This window comes from Botryllus schlosseri, chromosome 6, assembly GCF_051294905.1.
Source record: "Botryllus schlosseri isolate E-star chromosome 6, Bs_hap1, whole genome shotgun sequence".
In the NCBI taxonomy this organism is placed as follows: domain Eukaryota; kingdom Metazoa; phylum Chordata; class Ascidiacea; order Stolidobranchia; family Styelidae; genus Botryllus; species Botryllus schlosseri.
Window position 1 is genome coordinate 27,880,223 of NC_137241.1, and position 17,982 is coordinate 27,898,204.

The 17,982-nt window shown below is 41.5% G+C and overlaps 2 protein-coding genes across 2 annotated transcripts; both read left to right on the plus strand.

The window, feature by feature from the left end:
- Nucleotides 1–13,189: 13,189 nt before the first annotated feature.
- Nucleotides 13,190–13,732, plus strand: LOC145440177 (ferroptosis suppressor protein 1-like). The gene has a single exon (XM_080317755.1). It carries the CDS (start codon nucleotides 13,190–13,192, stop codon nucleotides 13,730–13,732), a length of 543 nt encoding a protein of 180 aa, XP_080173881.1.
- A 55-nt stretch (nucleotides 13,733–13,787) lies between these two features.
- LOC145440179 (ferroptosis suppressor protein 1-like) lies at nucleotides 13,788–14,330 on the plus strand. Its single transcript, XM_080317756.1, has one exon. The coding sequence runs from the start codon at nucleotides 13,788–13,790 to the stop codon at nucleotides 14,328–14,330; it is 543 nt and encodes a 180-aa protein (XP_080173882.1).
- Nucleotides 14,331–17,982: the final 3,652 nt, after the last annotated feature.

Consider the following 17,982-nt stretch of genomic DNA (forward strand, 5'->3'; position numbering starts at 1 on the left):
ATAGATGGATTTTGCAGTAACATCTCTGCACTAAATTCCTTGAATTGCAATCTCTATCACTCCCTGCACCACAATGGTGGCAAGCAAGCAGGGCTTTGGAGCCGGAGCCGGAGCCCGGAGCCGGAGCCGTGCATTTTCACCGGAGCTGGAGCCGGAGCCGGAGCTCTACATAAAATTTAGCCGGAGCCGGAGCCCGTTATTTGAGGAGTAGCTCCGGCTCCGACCTTTTTCAAAAGATGCAACAACCACGTCTGCTGATTTATCATAATTGAACACCAGGCCTGAATTTTAATGCTGTGCACAGCAATGGCGTGGAGTAAATTGCGTTCTAGTGCAACTATGATGTTGTCGACAATTGACAAATATTCAGTATGAAGTCACAAGCCGGCACCTATGTCTTTGTTGCTACATCGGATGTTACTGACGGCTGTCGGACTCTAGCTTACTATAGATAACTAACCTAATAGTAGATTAGTAATCTATATAGACCAGGAATGGCCAATCTTTTCGGCTAAAGGGGCACATGCAATTGACGAACGAGTGCGCGGTCCACTAGCCACGCCAAGCGGGTAAAATTTTCTAAGTTTATAAATAAACTAGGTGAGTATTGCGGGTCTATTGTCTACCACCCGCTAGGCTCAGTTTGCAAGGACACGGCTATTCGGCGTCTGGACACATCGATATCGAAGGTCTCCGATAATATGCGACAATCATTTTGTGCCTACATTTTACCGTCGACGATTTTATGGGAGCGCAAACGCGAAAAGACTTTCTTCCGTAATTGCGAACACAGTTAGACTCAATCGGGTAAATTAGGCGTGTTTTTTTTCATTTTCAGTAGGGGGTAGGCTACCAAGCAAGAAATCGTGTGACAATTAAACACGCGAAGCGTGAAGAAAAATTTCGCTACTATTTTAGTTTATTGTAATGTACGACGATTTACTGAAAATGTGACTGGACCCATGGATCTGCCAATGCGTCGGAACTGATATTTTAGTCATCAACATCCCAAGTGTCGCAGCCAGAATTGTAATTTTTGGTTCGCATTGCAAGTTCACAATCTGAGCAATTCATTTTCGATAATATAATAGGACATCACCTCGCGGGCCACGCAAAATCCTCTCGCCGGCCACATTTGCGGGCCACCCCTGACATAGACAGGACCATTCGATAATTTCAGAGCCGGAGCCGGAGCTGGAGCCGGAGCAGTGGTTATAATGCGGCTCCGGAGCTGGAGTCGGAGCTAATGTATGATAGAAGAGAGCTCCGGAGCTGGAGCAGTTTAAATTTACGGCTGCTCCAAAGCCCTGCAAGCAAGGACATTGAACACATCTTAAATCGAATTCCGACCAAAATCTTCAGATCCTGTTTTGCAATCACAACTCAAATCTATTCGTGACCTTCCACCAGACTTGTAGCCTACAACTAGAAAAAATTCAGCTTTTCCAAATTAGATTAGAATTAGAATTAGAGCTGCACAGCTTTTTCCAAATCAGATCAGAATTAGAATTAGAGCTACACAGTGTTTTCCAAATTAGATTAAAAGTAGAATTAGAGCAAAAACTTGAAAATTGAATGAAATGATGAATGGGAAATAAAGACAGCAAAAAGTTCAGTTCATATCAAATCCCACTGCATTCCAATAATCATGAGAACGGTTAACGTATGTATTCAGTATCTGTTTAATATTACTAATCGCAATCGGTACAGCAGCAGCTTTCCATTGATACCCGTTTTATCGAGTTCAGGGCTCGGCAAGCCGGTCAAAAATGACTGTAAAGTAGTCTTTGCTCAAATGAAAAGTATGACGTAACCCAAATGCAGTGAGCCGTTCAATCTCGCGGTGTCTACACCAAACAGGACACTATGAAGCTATGCCAGCATGGGCTATTATTCGTCATAATAACTACTATGACTACGGTGTTGTAAGGTAATGCGATGGCCGCTTGGCACTGGATTTCCCTGCGCGAGAGGTATATTCTTGTTAACTTGCGGACAAATAGGCTTTTTCAGGAAAACAATAGATTAGAGCAGAGGAACATTTCACAAATGATATTAGAATTAGAGCATAAGAACAATTCACAAATTAGATTAAAATTAGAGCATAGGAACACTTCACAAATTAGATTAGAATTAGATTACTGGGATTTCGATCTAAATTAGTGAAATCAGACAACTAGAATTATTTCTAGTTCTCAAGTCTGCCCTCAACATCAAGTCGACTCCCCGTTATATCGAAGCTCCTTTACCGCGATCTTGTGGTCAGTGAGCGTACGCGCATGCCGTCGGTAGATGATTCGATTTATATTTGCCACTTCCGTTCAAGTTCAAGTTTATTCATAAAATTTCATCACTTCAAAACATCACAAGACTGCAACACAATGATTGATAGGAAGATGCAGAAACGACTAGGAGTAGTCTCAAGATCAGACACCCACCTGGGCCATGGCGATGTAAAGGGGAGGCATGCACACTGAATAAAAAGTAAAATAAGCTAATATAAAGTGGCAAGTGACGGAAGGCGAGATCGATATGTCAGGTCGGGCCTGATAGCATTCACTCAGCAGAAATTGCTTGTATTTCGACTTGAATGGGGACATATCATATGATATGATATGATATCATATGATATCATATGATCGACCGAAAAGATCATCGCTCCATCAAATATGCCGGACCTGATGTGTGGAACATTATCCCGCCGGCCATCCGACAGTCGACGAGCATGTCCACATTCAAGTCGAAATACAAGCAATTACTACTAAATAAATACAGTCCATCCTCAAGATTACCGGACCACGACTGACCTATCGATCTCGCTTCCCATGACATGCCGCCCTATTTCTTGTCGCATTCTTTTTCTATACTATCTTCTTTACTTTCATTCAGTGTGCATGCTTCCTCTTTACATCGCCTAGGCCAAGGTGGGTGTCAGATTCCATAGACTACTCCTTGTCGCTTCGACATCTTCCTGTCTTTTCATTGTATCGCATTTTTGTGGTGTATTGAACTGATAAAATTGCTAATAAACCAATGATGATGACATGTTCGACGACTGTCGGATAGCCGGCGAGATACTGTTCTACACTTCAGGTCCGGCATATTTGATGGAGCGATGATATTTTCTGTCAATCATATGATAGTTGGACGACGTGGAATCGCGTGAGTCGTACTTATGCACTTTTGATACCGAGGTATCCGCAGGGTTGTAATGACTCGAGTCAGACTCGAGTCCCGATTTTTTTATGACTCGACTTGACTCGAGTCATTTTCTTGAAATGGGAAAATGACTCGACTCGACTCGAGTCAATATTTGGATTGACTCGACTTGTACTCGAGTCATTACCCAAGTCATTGACTCGGCTTATTTTATATGACTTGAAGATGAAGAAATTTGCGAATCGTAATGGCTAGATCAACGCATCCGAAGAATTCTGCCGACATCGCTATTTGTCACCACTGCTTTCGTTGCACTTGTCTGATATCAGATATGCCACCGTAAAAACAACAGAAAATGATACATGGTAGCAATAATGCATTGTACAAAATCGTCCAGTGATGAAGAGGTAATAGATCCTCCGCAATTAAAGTACTCAAGACTTTTCAATTATACAAGCAAACAATTGAAGCAAAGTTCAATTAGAGCCAATGAAATGACTCAGATGGTCAAGAGACTGATAAGCTCATGTGTAGATTTGAAGGCGATGATTCTTTGCATTTTTGGGCGACTAGAAAGAATGAGTATTCAATGCTCTTCAGTGTGGTTCAAAAATGCTTGTCAATTCCTGCATCTAGTGCACTAGTGGAACGTGTATTCAGTAGATGTGGATTCATTCTACGGCCATGCCGCTTTAACATATCTGAGGATCTCCTTTCCTCATTAGTATTTTTGAGGTGTAACTCATTGATTTGATCTGCTGTCTGTGAAAACACACAATGTCCCTCGTCCATTTGACGTTTTGTTAGGTATGTGCATTGTGCACGTGAGTATAATAATGAATGGCTAATGTTGTGTGATGTTTGTACAATATGGCTGTTCTAAAATAACTTATTTTTTATTTTACTGGGTGGTTACTTGATAAAATTGTTATGTTGCATAAAAGGAACACTGAATCTGGCTTAATTTGAAAAAAGTGGAATCAATGATGTGAGAGGAGAATATGTTGGATTTGAAAATAAATGGAGTATTTTAGTGAGAAATTCTTTCATATAATGTAATTACATAGTAGTAAGCCGACTATTTTTTCATATCCAAAACATTCTACTCTAATAACTTCACTTTTTCTAGTTGGAATTGAGTCAAATTTGCTATGAATCATATTTTTACACAATGTACAATATCATGAGATAGCCGGTAAAATTCTAAAATCTCTATTTGTAAGTAGTCTAAAATTTTCTTTCATGGCATTGCTTTCTACTGGTTGGAATTGAGCCAAATTTGATTTTTTAGGCAATCTAGCAATTTTAAGAAGTAGCCGGAAAATTTGAAAAAATGTTTTTGAACAGCCCCATTGTACAATTATTTATCCAATGCTGTAACTGCGATGTAGTCTGTAATGCAATTGGGAAAACCTTTAGTATAATCAAAAGGTATCTGTTCTGTTGTCACTGCACAATGCACATAGTTGCATGCACGCTTTTACAGCATGCTGGCCTGTTGTAAATACCTCTACATAAACATGCATCTATTGATTCTCTGTCAACTAGTATCTTGACGTGAATTTGTTGGTTCTCTATCAGATAGTATGTAGACGTGAATTCGTTGGTTCTCTATCAGCTATTCGTGAGCTATCGTCGATGTGTTCATAATAAAAACTGAATGCTGGTATTGGTGATGTATCAGACTGACAAGAGAGATATTTGGTTTCAAGTTCTAGGATTAGTAAAGTTATATTTAGCATCGGTAAATGAGGCCAGGACCTGTCCGTTATCTGCCTAAATAAACACGTGCTAAGACTCTGATAGGGACAAAATGAGCATGTTTCGCAAATAAGGAATTCGATATCACCCAAGCAGGATTGAAAACATGAGTTGAACATGACTTCAATACTGTGACTTGGACTCGACTCGAGTCATAACACCATGACTCGGACTTGACCCTTTAAACGGTGACTTGGACTCGGACTCGAGTCTGTGATGAATTGAAAATGACTCGACTCGACTCGAGTCAAAACCACAAAAGTATGATTGACTCGTGACTCGGAACCATGTGACTTGGTTACAACCCTGGGTATCCGTCCTTCGTTTACTTATCCAATGTGACATTCGACAGTTTACTATTAATATTTCATCAGTTCAAAACACGACAAGATTGCGATGAAACGAAAAGATAAGAACTAGTGTAAAAGACTTGAAGCAGTCTTTCAATCAAACACACACCTTGGTCTGGCCGGCTACCAGAGATGAGCATGGATTAGGATTAGGATTTGAAAAAACAGGATTTGTGAAATTTTTTCGGATTTGGATTGGATTAGGACTGGAGATTTTCTTCTGAACGGATTAAGATTTGGATTGGATTTACCGATTTTCTGGGAGATTGATTTGTCGTGTGACGAATGGTGACAAACTTTATTCAGATCAGCCATTAATTTACTCATGGTTACTAAGTTATCTTGAATCGAGGGAATCGTTGGTAGTGAAAGAAATATTTCCAATCCCTCCCTTCCATAAATTAGCATTTTTTCTGAATTTCCAGTTGGAATCGGATTAGGATTGGACATGGACTTGAATATGAAAAAGTTTTGGATTAGGATTTGGATATGGATTTGAAGGTTCGGATTTGGATTGGATTAGGACATGGAAATTCCAAATCCGCTCATCTCTGCCGGCTACACCGTTTTTTTTCAAATCATATTAGAATTATAACAGTGGTTCCCAACCAATGTCCCCTCTAAGTTTTAACGAGTCTGCACACACTCATCAACTCACTGCACAAACCCTTGGACAACAATGCGTAACGACTAAAAAACCTCCTCATTGAACACCACACTGTCCGCTGATGATACTCACCTCCTCTCTTCCGCATCTTCGACGGCAGAGCTGGATGCCCTGACTGGTGACCAAATGCCTAAAGTCCATGAGCGGACGGCCCAGAACAACCTTTGCATAAACGCCTCGAAATCCCAATTGCTGACAGTAAATTCAAAAAATAACCTAACCGTTAATGTCGCTGGTCAGCCCGTTTCCAACACAGATAATGCCAAATATCTCGGGGTTTTACTGGACTCGAACATGTCCTGGAAGAGTCATATTCAGTCCCTAGAAACTAAATTATCTCCGAAGTGCGGCCTGTTCTACAGCCTTGGGCGCTTCATGCCAGCATGGGTTCTTCTGATACTCTTTAAATCCTTAATCCAATCGAAGTTACATTATGGCATCCTCTGTTGGGGGGCTGCCAGTAAAACTGCACTCAAGCCACTGCAGAAACTACAGCATAAAGTACTCCGAATCATAGCTAGGGCCCCAAAGGGGCCTGGCTGCCCATCCAATAAGTCGCTGCTGAAGAGATTCGGTGTCCTAAACATAGAAGATATGCGGAAACTAGAAATCGCCAAGTTTATGTATCAGTTTCACTGCGGTCGTTGCCCCGAATATTTCAATGACTTCTTTACCTCTGAATCAAAAGCGCACAAGTACAACACACGCGCGTCCACGTCGTCCAAATATCATATGATCGACCGAAAAGATCATCGCTCTATCAAATATGCCGGACCTGATGTGTGGAACAGTATCCCGCCGGCCATTCGGCAGTCGACGAGCATGTCCACATTCAAGTCGAAATATACAAGCAATTACTACTAAATAAATACAGTCCATCCTCAAGATTACCGGACCACGACTGACCTCTCGATCTCGCTTCCCATGACAGGCCGCCCTATTTCTTGTCGCTTCCTTTTTCTATACTATCTTTCTTACTTTCATTCAGTGTGCATGCCTCCTCTTTACATCGCCTAGGCCAGTGGTTCTTAACCTTTTTTCTTCCAGCGCCCCCTTTCAAAAATTATCGTGCTCCAGCGCCCCCCCAACTTCATATTGTAAGGAATGTAATAAAGACAATGAGTAAGAGGGAGGGTCGTAACAGCACTTCGTCAGCCCCCTAAAAACGATTGCCCTGTGCACCCATAGCGTGATAAACCGAACTTCTAACTAATAATTAAACATATTCGGGCGTGCCCGCAGGTACAATTATTCGTTACCAGGGCCGTAACAGCACTTCGTCAGCCCCCCCCAAACAAAAAACGTTGGTCCTGGGCCCCCACCGGGTGATAAACCAAACTTCCGGGGTACTTCACTCCCAGATCCCCATTAGGCTGTCCGCTATTTGCTGATAGCCTATTAGGTATCTACATTGGGTGTCCATTTACTGATGCAGCTATTCTCGCCTTGTCGCGCGAAGTGCAAAAAATTTCACTAATTAATGAGTGAATTGGTCAATATCATCGGGAATTGCATGTAAATTGAGATCAATTTTTATCCTCTCTCAGCTCACGTAAACACATTTACCGGTAGAGCTGAGTGAGGTGCAATGTTCCCTCTAAACTGCGCACGTGCGCAGTGCTGACACGGTCTCTGCGCACAGAGAATCTACGTTGCGCACAACAAATCCGGAGTTATGACCTTTTTTTAGTCGTTACGCACTGTTGTCCAAGGGTCAGCGCAGTGAGTTGTTGAGTGTGCGAAGACTCATCAAAACTTAAAGCGAACATTGTGAGGTGTCTTGGAAACTGTAGGGCCCGTTACTAATAATTAAACATATTCGGGCGGGCGAACCCATTGGTATGACTTCGTTGCATGATGTTATTTCGTGACCCACTGTGTGCAATACCAAAAAATATAGAATCGCTCAACGGGGATATCGCCCAACAGGAATATCCCTGTCGCCCAATCGTACCAAACTAAAAGACGCACACGATTTCAGATTGGTATTTCATCACTGACATATAATTTTTCCCTGCCAGATGGAATTCGTCTTCTTGGGTTCAGATTGCCAAGACAGGAACATTCGGTGTCAGTCATTTAGGCGCCCATGGACAATTAAGCCTATATGTATTTTGAAGGCTATATGTAACGAAGTTTTCGGTGTTAATTTGCTCTGAATACTCATGAAGGATATGTCCTATCACCACATCATCTGCTGCCAAATCGATTTTTCTCCAGCGCCCCCCATACCGCCCCCCTGAGCCCAGCGCCCCCCATATCGCCCCCTGAGCGTTTCCGCCCCCCTTCAAAATCGCCAGCGCCCCCTGGGGGGCGCTGGTGGCAAGGTTAAGAACCACTGGCCTAGGCCAAGGTGGGTGTCTGATTCCATAGACAACCTAGTCGCTTCGACATCTTCCTTTCTTTTCATTGTATCGCATTTTTTGTGGTGTATTGAACTGATAAAATTGCTAATAAACCAATGATGATGATGAGATCATCACTTCGGATTTTTTGTGCGCAACTTGGATTTTCTGTACGCAGAGACCGTGTCAGCACTGCGCATTTGCGCATTGTTCCCAACGTGGGTGATTTTGAGAAATAGGGGGCCAAAATGAGAAAGGAGGAGACTGGGGGCCAAAATGTTAGAACGTTCAGTCAAATATATTTAATTGAATGCTTGATGTATTGCCACGTACAATTTATGCTAGATGGATGCTGATAGAACAGTGGATCAATACTTGACCCATTCCAGCATGCGATACGTGAAAAGGGTTTCAAGTCAAGGAAATTTGCCTCACATGACATGATTACACCTCTTTAGCTTACATCTGAACTCTCTTAGCGTATTACCAATGTGTTGTTTGTTGTTTGCGAACTTATGTTCTCAATGAAATTACCGCAGTTATTACATCATAATCAAATATGAACTGTTTCTGCAAGAGCCAGCAAGCCCGAATATTGGGCGCGCTCAAGCCAATATAGCTCTCCTCTGTTACGGTCATTGTCATTGTTGCCAATTTAGCGATTTTTCATTCGGTTTAGCGACTAAAAATATCGATCTAGCGACAACAAATCTAGCGACTTTTGAAAAATAATTAGCGATATTCTTGCGATTTTTTTCAAAAATATCCGATATCAATCATTTTTGAGCAGCAAACCTCATGCACGGTCACCATATCATACGTCGTCGAGTATCTCTTATTATGACGTCACACTATGACGTCACAGCAGTATGAGAGATGCCAAAATACATATATGCACTTTTATCCTACCACAAATAATATAGAGCCTGTCGTACACTGCTGGTATACACTGCTGATGGTATGCTGGTCTTCTTTTACGCCCAATCGAAGTTTCAAGGCTTCCAGAGTGGAAAATGGTATCGAATTATAATTTTCGTCGATAAATTCACTGTTATTGACATGAAGCGTACGATTTCAGTACTCGAAAAAATCACCTTTTACTTTTCGACTCGAATCTTCAGAATTAATACTTGATTCAGATTCGAATCCTCGAATCATTGTGCCCAGCCCTACCTATTATGCATATGATGCGAAAAGGTGAGCTCAACGGAAAGACGCGGGAACCGATTTTCCGAGCACGTTCCACCTCGGAAAATGGCCTTTTTTAGTAAATTCACCAGCCATCAGAGTTAGGTGAATGAATTTTACGATTTTTTTTTCGGATCTGCAAATATGGGGGCGGGGGGCGAAAATTTGTGTCGAGATTGATAAGGGGGCGATGGGTCGAAAAAGGTTGTGAACCACTGAATTAGAGCTAAACAGTTTTTTTTCTTCAAATTAGATCAGAATTGTAATAACTGAATTCGCAAAAACATGAAAATTGAAAGAAAATGCGAATGAGAAATAATACAGCGAAAATCAAGTCACAGTGCATTCCCAATGCCATCACAATGGGTTAACGTCTGTACGTACACAAAGCTTGGCTCGTTTTGCAATATCGCAGGGGCAGCCTTGGAACACTATAAAATTTCCAGCTTTTTTAAATTAGATTAGAATAGAAGCGCCTATAGAAAAAGTATCTACAGCGCAGCGTTTCTCTGCGACGCGATTGCACATTGCCATTGCCGCAACGCCAGCTGATCTCACTCTCGCCGCGCAGCCTCATCCTTACTCTTGAGCTACTCTCTGATTTCGCCAGACAGCATTGTTGCGTCACACTGCCAATCTCCTCATTAATGAATAATTTGGGACCAGGGATATCTAGATATCCCTGTTTGGAACTGATTGTGGGGGTTCCAGGGGCATGAGCGGAATAAATTTTATATTTTCGCAAGCAGTACAGCGTCAGCTTTCGATTGATACTCGGTTCATCAAATTTAATGCATGACAAGCCGGTAAAAATCACCGTCAATTTGCCTCTTTGATTAAATAATTAAAGTATGAAGTGAACCAAGTTCATTGAGCCGTGAGATTTGCTTGTGTCGTCCTCGACACCATATTGGACACAATGGTGCAGCGCCACAAAAATTCTCTCGGTGGTCGGCCTGGTCGGTCGAAAACGAGAGAGTCGGCCGCGTATGAAAACGCAGTAAATGACTTGGCAAATTGCCAAGACCTTTGCCCTACTTCTGCGATGTAGTGGTATACACTATACATACCGGTGTTGCCGATAGCCATTGGCACGATTTCCGCGGTGTTACGCAGTACGCACTGCATTTTTTCTGGCAGTATGGGTTTAACCACGAGTTGTATACACCAGACGGACACGCCTAAGTCAGGAGAAGACTTTCTGTTATAGTCCAGGATTAGTGCTAGAAATTCAGCCGAGACGAAACTAGATGCTCCGTAGCTACCGCGAACTTCGTACTGCAATTGATATAAGCTTAATTCGAAGTACAGAACTTCAATTTTGCAGCAAACAATACGTTCATATAGTTAAATTTATTCCACAATTTAACAATATGAGCGTATTGTTAGCTGCAATTTATATAAATATTCATGTGTTAGCAGCACCGGATATACGAGGTATGTGTGTTTGCCGTTTATAACAAACCGTGACGAGGAATAGGTAACCTAGCGAAATCAGCCATGTTGATTTTCATGGCACGGCATCAGTCGATAATTTACTCGAAAATGATATTCATTATCGCCAATTACATACAATAACAAGATTGTTTTTCGGTTATTGCAGACTCTTCCAACATACAGATTACTTTCATAAACGAAACATGCGTAACGGGCATCGCACAGCTGCGTCAGCCGGACAATGGTAAATAGGCCTTGTAACTGCGTAACACTGGCTTAACTGCTGTGCGAGATGTATAAAGAAAATTGTATGCTACGTGGTGCAGCCGCTGGTACCACACCCCGTGATCACGAGAATAACATTTATAATTCTTGCTCCTAATTTATATCTAAATCCGAATCCTAAATAATTTTGCATCGCGAGAATACTAAAATTTGTTTAGCTTAGAGGGCGTTAGTTCATTTGCAAATCTTGATACCATCGCAAAAATTCGAATCCGATGATCTTTGTTACACACCTTGTATTATATAAGCAGCCGACAGAATTTTTGAGGAAGTGCCAATGGTGCTTCTCGACATGTCCGTGTAGCATCGATTCTTCAGATTGTAATCGCGCTCACGTTAGTATCACTATAGACAACTAACCCGTAGGTTAGTTAGTTAGATAGTATCACTTTCCCTGCAGTTTTGTTTTAATGTACTGAAGATGTTCTCATATTCTGAAAATACGCCTCGGGACATATACTGTATCACATCACACCCTGACAGAATTACGACTATAGTTCGAATGCTAAAATTGCCATGGAGTTATACCAGTCCCCGTAAACTTACACGCATTCAGCAATATTATGGATAACGCCCGGACGAGGCATATGATCATTGGATCATTCACAGTACTATCAAGTATCGTATGAAATTGACCACGAATAACGTAAATTCATACAAAATCAAGCTTTCGACCTTCCAGGATATCTGGACGTTTCAGATATCCACGTTATTTAGCTGCTCTTAGACGGTAGTTGGCAGGAACGAAACAGAACCTCGTCAGATCTACAAAAAACTTGGGTCTTGGGCTCCCATAGGGTGATAACCCCCCCCCCCATCGTGTTGATCGCTTCTGCCACGAAATCAGCCGTACTGTTTAGTGAGCCAACGCGAAACGCAAAATTTTTCGATTATTAATGATAAGATCAGTCAATAAGATCAGGAATTGCATACATATTGCTATCAATTTCTTGTTCTCTCCGCTCATTTTATCAGATTTACCGGTAGAGCTGAGTGAGGTGTCTTGGAAACTGTAGAGCCCGTAAATAATATTTAAACATCTTCGGGCGGGCGGACCCGTTGGTATGACTTCGTTACATGATATTATTTCGTGTCCTCCAGTCTGCTATATGAAAAAATATAGAATCGGGCCAACGTTTCGCACACCATTTCAAATTAGTATTTCTTCACTGGCGTATAATTTTCCCTGCGGGATGGAATTCATCTTCTGAGGTTCAGATTGCCAAGGCAGGAACATTCGGTGCCATTCATTTAGGCGCCTAGGCTATGGACAATTAAACCTATATGTATTTTGTATATATAACGAAGTTTTCGGTCAGCGTAAGGGCAGTCCTTTTCGGCCAAGGTTTTTACGCTGCCGATCGATCGTTCTGTCACACTTCTTGGAGTCGCATGTGATATGTCCTAAATCGTTATATGTATTGGTGCGTCGTGTCGCAGTATTGGCCAACGCCGATATGCCCATTTCTAAAAATCTTGCGTGTTCTTTTCTTTGGGGATGAGTACCAACTAATCATGATATTTGGCATCTTGAAATCGCGCATAGCGCGAAAAATTTTTGAAATGTTGCAAAAATTTTCTAAAAATACTCTATCATTTATGCTAATTCACGAAATAATTTTGGGCCCCCTTCGAGCTCGCCCTCCCCCCAATTGGGGGGTTTGGGGTGCGGCAGTTACGGTCCTGACTACGGTATTGTGCTTACCGCAATTTGGAGGTCTGAAGCTTTCTTCTACTGTCGATGATTTCATTAAATATGACTGATTTTGGATGACATGGCAAAAATACGGCAGTATGTATGACGTAACACTACTGTAAATTATAATCGGTTTTCACTGAACATCTTGCTGACCTTTGCTCTAGTTTTGGCTACCTCCACAAAATCACCGAACCATAAACGATGATAATACACTAATACGCACGAATTCTGCAGCAGCTTATAGGCGTATGTTACAAATCGTTTCAAATAGATATAAAGATTCAAGCTTCTTATAATCATGGGTAACGGAGCATCAAAAATACCACATACCGAAAACACCAGTATCGTCATTGTCGGTGCAGGCTATGGCGGTACTGCACTCGGCCGGAAGCTTCTTCATTCAGGAAACATGAAAATCATCAACCCCTACGACTTTCTGTTTCATAACATAGGAGCTCTACGGGGAGCAGTGCAGCCTGATTTCGTCCCTAGCCTCATGATCCCGTTAAGTCGCACATTTGGTGATAGCTTCATCAAAGGGAGATTAACGCAAGTCAACAAGGAGAGGAATTCAATTACTCTTGAGGACGGTCAAGAAATTACATACACTTACTTGGTACTGGCAACTGGAGTAAGCAGTGCGTTTCCCGCTAAATTATCTAACGATTACCCGCAAGCTACCGCAGAAGACACCGTGAAATATTACACAGATATCAATAGCAACATACGAGAATCGGGGACTATCGTGTGTGTCGGTGGTGGGCCTGTGGGCGTGGAGCTGGTAGGTGAGCTGAAAACTGATTATCCCGATAAAAAAATAAATCTTGATTCACCCAAATGAGACCTTGGCTTCTCCGAGGCTGAATGCTAAAGTACAAAAGTCGCTCAAAAAGGCGATGGTAAGCAGGGGGATCGAGCTGATGCTGAACGAAAGAGTGTCTAATTTTGGTGATATCGAGCTGAACAAATACGTCAAAGACCAAGTAGTGAAAACAGAGAGTGGAAAAGATGTTACTTGCGATATGGTGATACGCTGCACGGGCGGTAAGCCTAACACAAGTGCGTTCAAAGAGGCTCTTGGTAGCGCAGTGAATGACAACGGCTTGGTGAAAGTCGACCAGTTTTTACGGGTGGAAGGTTCCGAAAATATCTTCGCGATTGGCGATATTGTTGACATCGATGAAGAAAAAATGTCGGTGGCTGCAAATGCGCATGTGGAGATCGTGGCGAAGAATATCGCAGCTGCGTTGAAAGGAAGTAAAATGCACGCCTACCGTCCGTCCAGCGGCACAATAATGCTCATTCCTTTAGGGCGGAACGGGGGCGTCGGCCAACTGCCGTTCATGAATCTCGGAGAGACGTTAACCAAGAATATCAAGTCGTCCAATCTGTTCACGAATAAGACATGGAACGACATGGGTCAAAAGCCACCGAAATAGAGCAGTTTACATGTAGCCATTCAAAACTTTGGACTTTCGTTGTTAAAACCGACATGGTTTGAAATCTCCTTAAATTTGTACACGCGTTAATGCGTAGATAAGCTGATTCAAAACAGAATTAATTTTATTTTATGAAACTTGGACCTCGGTGTCGAAAGTTGCGTGTTTTCAAAACTGGCAATTTTCTGCTCATTTTGGGTAAGCGAGGTTATTGTTTTATTTGCTTGTACATTGCACAATGCACATTGATACCGAGTAATATTAGGCCTACTGTGTATATTTTAAGGAGCGTGCGTGATCCTCCGTGGGGTAATTAATGAATACAAGTCCAAGTGTATGCACATTTTGCTGGTAAATAGCAAGAACGCGGACTGGTGATACATGCATTTATACATTTTAATTCGGTTATATTAACTAACAACCGTTTTAATAGCTGTTCAATGTGTTCACTCGAGGCTATGCGACAGGCATACTATACCTGAGGTTGGAGATTGTAATATTTTGCACATACTTCGTATTTTACCTGGTAACATTTGTAACTTATCTCAGAAAACTGTACAGTACATAGAACAATGTTATATAATATTGATACATACTCTCTCCGAAGTTGTAATAAAACAGCATTTAATTATATGTGATAGCTGCATTAAATCATAAGGGGACTCGGAGCAGTCTGCAAGGTTTGAATGGACAACTTGTTTTATTGAAATAGTAATTCTATTGTCACAATGCCAATAATATGTTTAAAATAGAGGCCGCTAAATCGTTGCATCATGCAATGTGCAATTATAGATAACTAACCTACCCTAGGTTAGTTATCTATAGTGCAATGCATATGGCGATGCTACATTTGAAATGAAAGTTGAAACAAGATTAGGCAAATGCTGAGGAGGCTATACGAGCTCGCCTTTCCCCGATTAAAGGGTTTGGGGTGCGGCAGCTACTGTCCTGGCTCTAGTCAGTCTCTAGCCAGTGATATATATATCATATCATATCACTGGTCTAGCTACACACTTTACTGATGACAAGCACACACTCTCTCACTACTAATAAACGGTGATCAGAAAGGAAATTTAGGGAGTAGTCAGATAGCGTGTATAGCATATCAGCACTCTTTCTTCATTTGTTCGGCCCAAGCGGCTGAGCTATACTTACTAGAAATATTTAGGATTTTGTCAAGTGGGATGCTGCGTTTGATTATATTTTGCATCAATTCTACAAGTGACGTTGTCACTTACGAAACCTGACGATGTATTTACTCTTCCATAATATCATGGTATAATTCCAAAAATTGCTCCTATTTGTGACTCCATCAGTAATTTTGTTTTGGTCGCGATTTGGTTGAAATTTTCGTCCTCTAATGCAATTTGCAATAAATGTCCAATTTTATCAATATCGTTACTAATAACAATGATTGTTAATGGATAAAAATTATACTTTATTTATTATTAGTAATTTTAAGAGATGTTTGAAAGCAATTGTTTATATATTAAAGAAGTCGTTTTGACGAGTCATGTTTTTAGTTGATCAGTTCGTAGGCTATGTTTCAGTGAATCAGTTTAATTCAACTGTACTTTATTTGCGTTCCGTTATTTTCCTCGACAACTCCTAATTGTTCTGTTTGGTTAATGATTGGTTAATTTAATTGTTGCGCCGTCCGTTCTCGTTTAGCTTTATATTCCTCTGTTGCTGTTATTTCTTTCTCCATTCAACTGTTATCGGACGAGCAAGCAATCTTGCGAATCTCATCATTTACATGTCTTCATTCTGAACAAGCTGTTTCCGTATAATTCGTTTGGACTGCTTGAATTTGAGATCAGAAGAAGATTTGATACGCAACGGTTTGACTATAGTCCGAGCCAGATTTAGTGTACAGCAGACAGGATCCGACACCTGACAAAGCGCCACTCATTGACTTCAGTGCCGCGTCGGAACAGAAGTTGAAGTCGGAGTCAGGAGCATTTTCACAAACTCTGACTCCGAATCCAGCCAGTATTCTTTTCACGACTCCAACTCCATTTAGGGAAAATGAGCAAAACTCCGACTCCACAGCCCGGCGTCACCCCCTTCCCCAAAAAATGTTGGCCTTGTGCACCCATAGGGTGATAAACCAAATTTTACCCATCCGAATCAAAGTTTTGACCGCTACTAGTCAGCGAGGTTTGCCAGTCCGCTTATATCGCGCGGAGCGCGAAAAAATTATAGAAATCATGATGTTCTTTTAATTCTCTACTAGTTGCTGACGATTACCCCTGACAAGTGTCAGCCGAAAATATTCGGGTTCACTTCAATATGAATATACTATTAAATCAGGATGTATAATGACTTCGTTATGTGTTGTTATTTCGCGACTTCATGTCTGCTATATGTCAAAAGATATTGAAATCGTCGAAACGTACTAAACTAAAAGACGCACACGATTTCAAATTTATATTTCTAATGACCTCCTGTCTGCTATGTCAAAAGATATTGAAATCGCCCAAACGTACTAAACTAAAAGATGCACGAGATTTCAAATTGGTATTTCTTCACTGGCAATTAAATTTTCCTTGCGGGCAGGCATTTGTCTTGTGGGGTACAGATTGCCAAGACAGGAACATTCGGCGCCAGGGGGTGAGTATCCAATAACCCAGACATTTGGCAACAATAGTTTTTTTTTCAAGTTGCATAAATTTGGCAACTTTATAATTTATAATTTACGAAAAAATGTTGTGCACCCTTCGAGCTCGCCCCCCCTAATTGGGGGATTCGGGGTGCGGCAGTTACGGTCCTGCCGATACTGTAAGAATCACTGACGTTACCGATGACGTTACCAGATGCGGATAGGTGGTTGGTGTGATTCCTTGCATGGAACGCTAAATATGACAAACTTTAAAATGGTTGGCACCCAGGTTGGTAATATTTACTATTTTTTGATATTTTGGCACGCTGCATACGAAAGGTTGACGGCCCCTGCTATAGTCCATCTTTAGATCGAGTTACATTCGCTCATGTCCTGTAATTTTCGGACGACGTGTTGGTGCTACTAATGTATGGTATAGGCCTGGCATCAGCAAAATATTTTCCCATCTGATTGGCAATTGTATGCTCACCATAACTGTTCTTACGCAAGATTTTGCGGTTTATACTTTGCTCGTAATGGTGGAGATCGACCGACCGTTTATGTTCGGAATCAAGCACAGATAGATCGTTTGTAGTTATATTACTACGTGAGTGAAATAATCGATGACAAATTGTTCAAGTTCATGTGTCCATACAATGCGGTGCTGAAAGAGAAGTCGCTCACTATAATGTCGAATGCACAATGCTACCGTATTGAGTAGAACCTTACCACGTTACGCCTTTCGCAAACGATTCATACAGCGTAGGCGTAGTCGAGAGGACAATGTCGTAATTGATACAAATGATACAGGCATTATATTCGTAGGATGCACTAAAGCTATACGTATTTACTTGCTTGCTGAACTGAGCGTTGGTCCATACTCGATATATCTCTCGGTCGTTTTCATTGTTACTGATCCTGAAAAACGCCGCATTCTTCAATTTCAAAAGCGCGACGGTAGCTTTAAGAAAACAGCGGCCAATACAACCACACCCAATAGAAATGACGACGGGCGGACGAGTGGACGTACGCAGTGAGTCAAAACTGAAT

Excerpts from the sequence above, each read along its gene's own strand:
- LOC145440177 (XM_080317755.1), top strand. The coding sequence starts at position 13,190 with ATGGGTAACGGAGCATCAAAAATACCACATACCGAAAACACCAGTATC.
- LOC145440179 (XM_080317756.1), top strand. The coding sequence starts at position 13,788 with ATGGTAAGCAGGGGGATCGAGCTGATGCTGAACGAAAGAGTGTCTAAT.